The following is an 8,765-nucleotide window of genomic DNA, read 5'->3' on the forward strand; positions in this document are numbered from 1 at the left end:
TGTCAACAGGACCATATTTTTAGGCAGGAGTGGGCGGCTTCTCAAGCTGATCAGGAGAGCTGGGCTAGGAAACTACCATGGCACAGCTGGGGAGGGGCAGATGGGTCTCACGTCTGCATAGCGCCTGCCTCAAAGTCTCTGAAGGCCCCTGAATGCCGGCAGTTAGAAATGTTGAGACTAAGCAGGAAAAGGGGTGCTGTGTATAGGGTTAGGGCCTCCAAGAAGGCTCCAGGGACTCTCTTCTCCTGGCAAGCCTGGGGGGTGGGGAGGGAGCTTGCCTGCCCACTGTGAGCCAAGGCTGATGTGTGTGGCCAGCACAGCACAGATGAGGTCTGTGTGACTTTCCTAGAAGGATAGAACACTTGGCACTCTTGAATGGAGCATGAATGGGAGGAGTCCATTCATGGAAGGAGCCAGCTGCCATATTGTGAGGACAATCAACTGCATGGAGAAACCCACATGGAGAAGAGCTGACATCCCTAGCCAGTGAGACACTGAAGAAACAGATGCGCCAGCTACCGTGCTCAAACACTACAGCCCCACACGTACCACAGCCCTCAGGTATTACAGCCTCAGATACTACAGTCCGAAACATACTACAGCTCTCAGCTAGCACAGCCCTCCAGATACTACAACCCTCACAGCACCTTGACTGAAATCTTAAAAGACACTATAGCTAGACTCATCCATCTAAGCTGCTCTTAAAGACTCTTGACTCAAACCATGATGCCATTTGGCCTTTAATAAACTAATGAGCCAGGCACCATTGACTCACACCTGTAATCCTAGCTACTCAGGAGGCTGAGATCTGATGAGCAAGGCTCAAAGCCAGCCCAGACAGGAAAGTCCATGAGACTTTTATCTACAACTAACCACCAGAAAACCAGAAGTGGTAGAATGCTCACCTTGAGCTGAATCTCTCAGGGACAGCGCCCAGGCCTAGAGTTCAAGCCCCAGGTCTGGCCCAAAGAGAAAAAATGAAAGAACTAGGGAAGGAATGAAGGAAGGAAGGGAAAGAGGGAGGGAAGGAGGAAAGGAGGGAAGGAAGAGAGAAATAAAGTAACTATTTAAAAAGAAAAAAAGCATTCTGCATCTTTGGGGGGGGCAGTAGTGGGGTTTGAATTCAGTGCCTTGCATTTGCTAGGCAGGTCTCTACCACTTGAAGCATATAGATATAGATATATAGATTAACACATGATGACATCATCAGCCCAGTACACCCACAAGGGGCCCCCAACCCCTCTGGGAGGCGTTCATGTATATAAGGGGCAAGTGGTCGTAGGGACAAAAGCTGCAAGGCTGAGCTGGGAGGAGAGGAAGCTGGGGGTGAGGAGAGCATGGACAGGCAGGGCTGGCTTCAAATTGTGGAGTTTGGTTCTTCCGGAGTCATAGATGGAAGGCTCCACCTCTGCCAGCAAGAAACACTGCTGCTGTTTCTTAGCGATGCAGAAGGTGTTTTGTTTTGCTTTGCTTTGCTTTGCATAATGGACACATTTCCCAGGCCAGCCCCTTTCTGGGTTCTTTGTCATGTGTCAAGGCAAGTTTTTTTTTTTTTTTTAAGTCCTTGGTAGGCCGTGGGGAGGCAATTCCCATGTAATACAGAATGCTTAGGATGGAAAAAGCTAACTTTTCAATGTCGCTTCAGGGACCATATTTTGTGTATTCAACACAGCTGAATGCAGACGAAGTCAAGGAAGAAATTAAGTGCCATCTCCTGACAAGGGGATTCGCTGGAGGGATGCCAGTGAGCTACTGCCTCCTGGTGTTCAGACACGGTCGCTTGTGGGGTTTCTTCCCAGCGCATCTTAAAAACCCCTAACACAAAGCTTGCAATCTGGCCGACCCCATGGCCAGCAGGAAGACCTAACTACTGTTCAAAAATCTGGAAGAAAAAAAACATAAAAAGAGGTTGGCTGTAATGGCGCACACCTGTAATCCCAGACACTCAGAAGAAGCCTCTAGAGTTGGTTCCCGGGGTTTCAAATTCAAGGCAGTGAATTTGAGTACTGGAGGCTGAACTTTGGCAGGAACTCTACCGTTGGGGCCATGTCTCCGGTCCCTTCCCCCCCCTTTTTTTTTGCCTTGTTATTTTGAGGTTGGGTCTTCCCCCAACACACGCCTCCCCACCTTCCCGGGCCTAGGCCACTGCTCCCGGCTAGTGTCTGGGGGATGCTTGTGCCCTGGCTGGCCCAGAGCCGGGCCGTCCCCATCTCCAGCGCCCTGGTGGCCAGGATCGCGGGCTGGGGCCACGGCAGGCTGTGCTGCGCGCGCTGGGAGGCCCGAAAGCCTCCTGCAGATCCCGAGCTTGAAGGCTACAAGTCCGGTGGGCGGGATCTGAGCCCAGGGCCCGCCATGCCACCAGCGTGGAACACGGCGTTTCCGGGGCACGCCCTCCGCACAGGCCGCGTCTCAGGATGCGTGGGCTTCCACGACGGTGAAGGGCAGCTCTCCCAGAGGCGGTGGAGCTGTGGCTCGAGTGGTACAGCTCCAGCCTTCAGGGGTTCGGGCCCTGAGCTCAAGCCCCAGGACGGGCGCCAGCGCAGATGCGAGGAACCCGGGCCCGACACCTTGCGCGCCCCCAACTCTGCATCCACCAGGGATTCGCACACCTGCTCCGCCCGCCTGTGACCCAGGCCACGCCCCTCCGCTGTTGATTGGCTGCTGCCGGGCACGAGACCCACGCCAACGACAACCAATGGGAGTGGCCCACGGCGGGCTTTTCCCGGGTTAGCCGACGCGGGCGGCAGAACCCGGAAATGCCGGGGATGGACAGGTAGGGGAAACCAATCCACTGCGGCGAGCATAGCGGATTGTCCAATGGGAAGTCTCCGGGGGCGGAGTCTCCACAAGGCCGGCGGTGTGGAGAAGGTCCTGGTAGTGGCGGGGGAGAGCCGGCCGGCGCGGAGCCTGCGAGTGTGGGGAGCGCGGCCGGAAGGCCCCGCAGCGGCGCGCGGTGAGGCGGGGGGGTGAGGCCCGCGGGGCTCCGAAGGGTGCCGTGGGGCCGCGAGCCCTGGGCGGGGTTCGCAAAGTCCGGGTCTGCTGAGTGGCCTTCCCGCGGTCCCTCGGCCCCTCCTGGCCTCAGTTTCCCCGTCCCGCGCACCCCCGGCACCGGTGAGCCGGCTGTCCTCCGTGCTTTTACGGGCAGGAGAGGAGAAGCCTCCGGGGTCCCGCCTCAGGATGAATCTGGGACCCCAAACCCCAGATCCTTCCTGCCCTCCGCGCCCCCCTCCCCTTCTCCTGGAACTGAACTTACCGGCCGGGCCTTGATTTCCCTCACCTGCAGCATGGAGTTATGGGTAGCTCTTCCCCCTCATGGTGGTGTGAGTTAAGATCTGGTGAGACGAGAGGTGTGCCCAGCTCAAGTGTCCAGCACCCCCATAGTTGCCCAATAAATGCTTATTGTTGGCACAATGGTGCTTGAAAACTCTGCCCTCCTCCACTCCCCCTGCCCGTCCCCACACTCCTTACCTTGGGTCAGCCGTGCTGACCCAAGGCCTGACTTCCTTTCCAGATGCTCAACTGCCTGGTCTCTCAGCGAGATCCCTGAGGGGCAGGCCAGGGAAGGAAGGTTGGAGGAAACAGCACTGTGAGCACCGAGGCTGAATCAGGGTCAGGGGAGGAAGACAGCCGCCATGCCGCAGCCACTGCTAATGTACCAGAGAACCGCCATGGTGGATCTGTGTTATCTGGGCATCAAATGCCAGGTTTTAAGGGCTCAGAGAATTCCAGAGTTTGTGTCCTCAGGCTCTCTCTTGGTGACTTTGGCAATTCACTTCTGCCAGCCTCAGTTTCCCCTTCTAGAGCATGAAAATCAGACCAGCACCCCCTGCTCAGGCTGTTTAAAGTGTTGAGAGATAATAGGTCTGAGGTGTTACTTAGTGTTTAGTGCCAGACCTGGCACTAGGTACTGCACCTAGCCCACCGTGGCATGAGTTTTCCGTCCCACCAGTCTTTGCAGGCTGTGAGAGCTAGGCCTGGTCCCTGAGGAATCAGAAGGCATGGGGGAGGGGGGTCGTCCAGAGCAGCCCTCCCCACCTGTCCTCTGGAACGGATCCACTTCTGTCCCTGCCTCTACAACTTTCCATTCCTTGCAGGTCCTGCTGTTACCTGGCCCACCTGACATGTGCAGGGGGGCCCGCCCCTGAATCCAGATGACGCTCATGCCGATGGCGTCAGTGATGGCAGTGACCGAACCAAAATGGGTCTCGGTCTGGGGCCGTGTCCTGTGGCTGACACTGCTGAGCATGGTGCTGGGGTCACTCGTGGCCTTGCTGCTGCCGCTGGCGGCAGTGGAAGAGCGCTGCTTGGCTGTGCTCAAAGGCTTCTACCTGCTCAGCAGCAAACTGGACAGGGCACAGCACGCCACCACCAAGCGCACCAGCCTGTCCACGGAGCTCAGCATCACCTCCAGGGACTCCGGGCTGTTAGTGGTCAAAACCAAGGCATCTCCAGGTAAGGCAGAATGCTTTTTTCTTTTGTGCTATTGCTGGGGCTTGAACTCGGGGCCTTGTGCTCACACTTGGCTTTTTCACTCAAGGCTGCCGCTCTCCCACTTGAGCCACAGCTATACTTCCAGCTTTTTGGTGGTTAATTAAAAGTAACGGAGATCTGAGGATTGCAGTTCAGAGCCAGCTTGGGCAAGAAAGTCTGTGAACCACCAGAAAACTAGAAGTGGTACTGTGGCTCAAGTTGTAGAGCACTAACCTTGAGTTGAAAAGCTCAGGGACAACAAACAGCCCGAGAGTCCAAGCCCCACCACCGACCAAAACATATAATAATAATAGTGTCTTCGATAGCTTCTAAGATCCACAAATCTCAGCCTCCTGAGTAGCTAGGATTACAGGCAGGAGCCAGGGGTACCCAACTTAATGCTTATTAAGAAGAAAGATGTTTGCAGAGGTCCTGCTGGGTCCTGCGAGCAGGGCCCAGGGGTATTGTGGTGAATAAGTCAGCCCTGAGCTCCCAGCTGAGACGAGCTGAATGGTGAGCAAGCCATAGCGTCACGGGGGTAGGGGAAGCACAAAGGACCGGAGGTGGCATGTGCAGTGGGTCCCTGCCATGAGTGGGCATGGTGCAGGGTGAAAGGCCGCAGAGTCCTCAAGATGTGGATATGTGGTTGACCCGCTGTGAAAAAGAGGGCTGGATCCATAGCCGGGTGCCTCCAACCCCTACATCCTGAAAGGGGGGAGGGGGGGGCTGAAGCACCCCTGCCTCAGCCCTCAGATGCTCAGCACGCACCTCCCCCAGTGTAACAAGCAAGCGCGACCTCCCACTGCGCGCAAAATGCAACCATTGAAACAAACAGCCCCAACAGCCAGGTGCTTATGACTCACGCCTGCCATCCTAGCTACTCAGGAGGCTGCGATCTGAGGATCACAGTTCAACGTCAGCCTGGGAAGAAAGGCCTGTGACATTCTTATTTCCAACTAACCAGCAAAAAGCTGGATGTAGAGGTGTAGCTCAGGTGATGAGAGTGACAGCCTTGAGCAGAAAAGCTAAAGGACAGTGCCTAGGCCCGGGGTTCAAGCCCTAGTATTGGCACACCAAGGAAAGGAACAAAGGGAGGGAGGGAAGAATAGGAAGGGGAGACAGAGAGAAAGATAAAATGTCGAGGGATGGTGACCCAGACACTAGGCTGAATAGCAGCACCCCTAGGCCCGGGATGGGATGAGCAGCTGAGGTAGGAGAGTTCACCTGTTGGAGCTATGGGCCTGGGACAGTAGCTCAGTGGGGAAGGGACAGGACACTTAATGCCAAGCCCTCTGCATGGTCCCAGCGGAAGACAGGCCCAACTGGGTTCCCACCAGTGTGCAGGGAATGGCTGGGGGCCGTGGGAGCGTGGCTGGGATGTGGACTGACCAGGCTTCTTGCTGTCTCCTAGCAGGCAAGCTAGAAGCCAGAGCAGCTCTGAACCAAGCGCTGGAGATGAAGCGCCAGGGCAAGCGGGACAAAGCACGCAAGCTCTTCCTGCACGCCCTCAAGATGGACCCGCATGACGTGGATGCCCTCAACGAGCTGGGCATCTTCTCAGAAGAGGACAAGGACATCATCCAGGCGGATTACCTGTACACCCGGGCTCTGACCCTCTCCCCCTTCCACGAGAAGGCGCTGGTCAACCGGGAGCGGATGCTGCCGCTGGTGGAGGAGATCGACCAGCGGTATTTCAGCACCATCGACGGCAAGGTCAAGAAGCTCTTGTCTATCCCCAAGGACAGCTCTGCGCTGCGCCGCGTCCTGGAGGAGACGTACTACCACCACATCTACCACACGGTGGCCATCGAGGGCAACACCCTCACGCTATCGGAGATCAGACACATTCTGGAGACCCGCTACGCCGTGCCGGGCAAGAGCCTGGAGGAGCAGAACGAGGTGATCGGCATGCACGCCGCCATGAAGTACGTCAACACCACACTGGTGTCGCGCATCGGATCCGTCACGGTGGACGACGTGCTGGAGATCCACCGACGGGTGCTGGGGTACGTGGACCCGGTGGAAGCCGGCAGGTTTCGGAGGACCCAGGTGTTGGTGGGACATCACGTGCCTCCCCATCCGCGCGAGGTGGAGAAGCAGATGCACGAGTTCCTGCAGTGGCTCAACTCGGAGGACGCCATGAACCTGCACCCGGTGGAGTTCGCCGCCTTGGCTCACTACAAGCTGGTGTACATCCACCCGTTCATCGACGGCAACGGCAGGACCTCGCGGCTGCTGATGAACCTCATCCTCATGCAGGCCGGCTACCCGCCCATCACCATCCGCAAGGAGCAGCGCTCCGAGTACTACCACATGCTGGAGGTCGCCAACGAGGGCGACGTGCGCCCCTTCATCCGCTTCATCGCCAAGTGTGCCGAGAGCACCCTGGACACGCTGCTCCTCGCCACCACCGACTACTCCGTGGCACTGCCGGAAGCCACGCCCAACCATTCGGGGTTCAAGGAGACGCTCCCCATCCGGCCCTGACCCTCGACGTCCTTTTTTTCTCCCTAGGCAAAGAGGGAACCAAAGAAAATGCCATTTCTAGAAAACCTAGTTCTGCAAAAACAGAACCTTTAAATAATCTTTATCTCCAGATGTTTTTTTTCTGTTGTTGGTGGGTTTTGTGTTTTTAAGTTAAAAAAAGAAAAAGTTAAGTTATATATGTTCTCTAAAGTAATTTATAATCCAGCGATGTTATTTATTTGCTTCTTTGGAGTGAGCTACCTATGGGGGGGGTGGGGGGAGGTCCTTTGTGGCCATGCTGGTAGCAGCTGTGGGTGATCAGGACGCAGGTTGTGGGCAGAATTTGCACTAAGGTCAGGGCGGGAGGCAGAGTCGGTGGGAGCGGAAGGAACCCCAGGTTTCTGTCTGAAATGGTCCTGTGGTGGTTAGAACCAGAAAGCAAGCCGTGCTGGGGAGAAGCGAGCCCATCTGCTCGCCGAGATTTCTGCCTCCCCATCCAGACGGCTCTGGTGGCTTTCCCGCCTCTCCAGACCGGAAGTGAATGCAGACATTTGCATTCGATGCCTTACTCATTTCCAAGGAGACATTTGAGCCATGTTGAGTGCCAGAAGCTATTATTTTCATAATGAGACTATTTTTCTAATTCAGAGGGAGGCGGCAGCTTTGGTTTTGTTTCCCTTACATTTCATTTGTAGTAGTGCAAACCAGAAGTTTCTTTTAGTGTAAAAGCTGTCTGGGCTGGTTCCCCAGTAACTGCTATGGGTTCTTGACCCACAAATGGAAGAATCTGGCAGGCAGGGGGCTGGGATCAAGGCCCTGGATCTCATCCCCAGCACTTCCAAGAAAAAAATGGGGGGGGGGGGTTTGAATTGTGGCTCAGTGGTATTGTCCCTACCTGGCAAGTTCAAAGTCTAGTACCACTGCCCGTGGCTCACATATAGTACCAGCCAAGCAAACCAAACAAGTGGAAGGTCCTAAGTAACTTTTTGTTCTTAAATTAGAGCCCAGGAAATATCTGTGACCAGAAGCAAAGAGTGTGTGTCCCTTCGGAATCCATAGTTACTCTTCTTGCCCCAGCTACTCTACTGTCCCAGCATCCCCTGGGGGCAGCAGACAGTGCCTCAGCCAGCCTTTCTTTTCTAGTAACTTTTCTTGCTAAACAACCCAGTGTCCTGTGTCAATGTGTCCTGTGTCACCTTAGGACAGTCGTATGGCACACGTTGTCAACTGGCTGCTACTGAGACCTGGAAATTACCGAGTCCTTCCCCACAAGCCAAGTGGCGGTGTCTGCACCAGGCTGGTCTTTCGTCAGCACTGGGTGCTGCCATACTTGGTTTGAGATATGCTGTTGACAGTCAAGCGGTCCTGCCCTGACGAAGCAGGTGTTTGTAAAGTGAATTGTGCCACTGGCACACTCAGCCTGTTCGTGCTGTCAGCCTGTTGTCTGAAGATCAGGAAAGGTGAGGAGGTGGGCCCTCGAAGCCCGAGGGAAGCACTGTGCCTCGGTCTCCTGTGCAGGAAGCGGGATTTGTCTTGGTTTCTCACACCAGGAGGGCTTGGGGCTCGCTCGCTGAGTCCCAGTGAGAATCTGCACTTTAGCTCTGTGTGAAGGGTATTGTTTTAACAAATTACTGATTCTAATAAAGTATTTTATTACATACACGTCTGAGCTTTGTCGTCTTACTTGAGCATTTGTCCCAAGGGAGATGTGGAACTCAATCAAGCGGACAGCTTGCCCCCGGCGTGGAGGCCACCCGTGAGCCCCGGCTCCCTGGGTCTGGGCCACCGCCCGCCTGCCAGCAGACACAGCCCCTGGGGAGCGGGTGGCA

The 8,765-nt window shown here is 55.7% G+C and overlaps 1 protein-coding gene across 4 annotated transcripts; it reads left to right on the top strand.

The window, feature by feature from the left end:
* The first annotated feature begins 2,754 nt into the window (after positions 1-2,754).
* On the top strand, positions 2,755-8,602 carry Ficd (FIC domain protein adenylyltransferase). Of its 4 annotated transcripts, none has more exons than XM_069994652.1 (4): positions 2,755-2,773; positions 3,512-3,586; positions 4,095-4,452; positions 5,882-8,602. In XM_069994652.1, the coding sequence occupies exons 3-4, from the start codon at positions 4,152-4,154 to the stop codon at positions 6,955-6,957; spliced, it is 1,377 nt and encodes a 458-aa protein (XP_069850753.1). In that variant the 5' UTR covers positions 2,755-2,773; positions 3,512-3,586; positions 4,095-4,151; the 3' UTR covers positions 6,958-8,602. The 4 variants fall into 4 exon arrangements, with proteins under 4 accessions (XP_069850753.1, XP_069850752.1, XP_069850751.1 ...); XM_069994651.1 differs by lacking the exon at positions 2,755-2,773 and adding an exon at positions 2,864-2,953; XM_069994650.1 differs by lacking the exons at positions 2,755-2,773; positions 3,512-3,586 and adding an exon at positions 2,864-2,953.
* The last annotated feature ends 163 nt before the right edge of the window (positions 8,603-8,765 follow it).

This window comes from Dipodomys merriami, unplaced genomic scaffold (genome assembly GCF_024711535.1).
Source record: "Dipodomys merriami isolate MVZ:Mamm:240054 unplaced genomic scaffold, mDipMer1.0.p SCAF_45, whole genome shotgun sequence".
NCBI lineage: Eukaryota > Metazoa > Chordata > Mammalia > Rodentia > Heteromyidae > Dipodomys > Dipodomys merriami.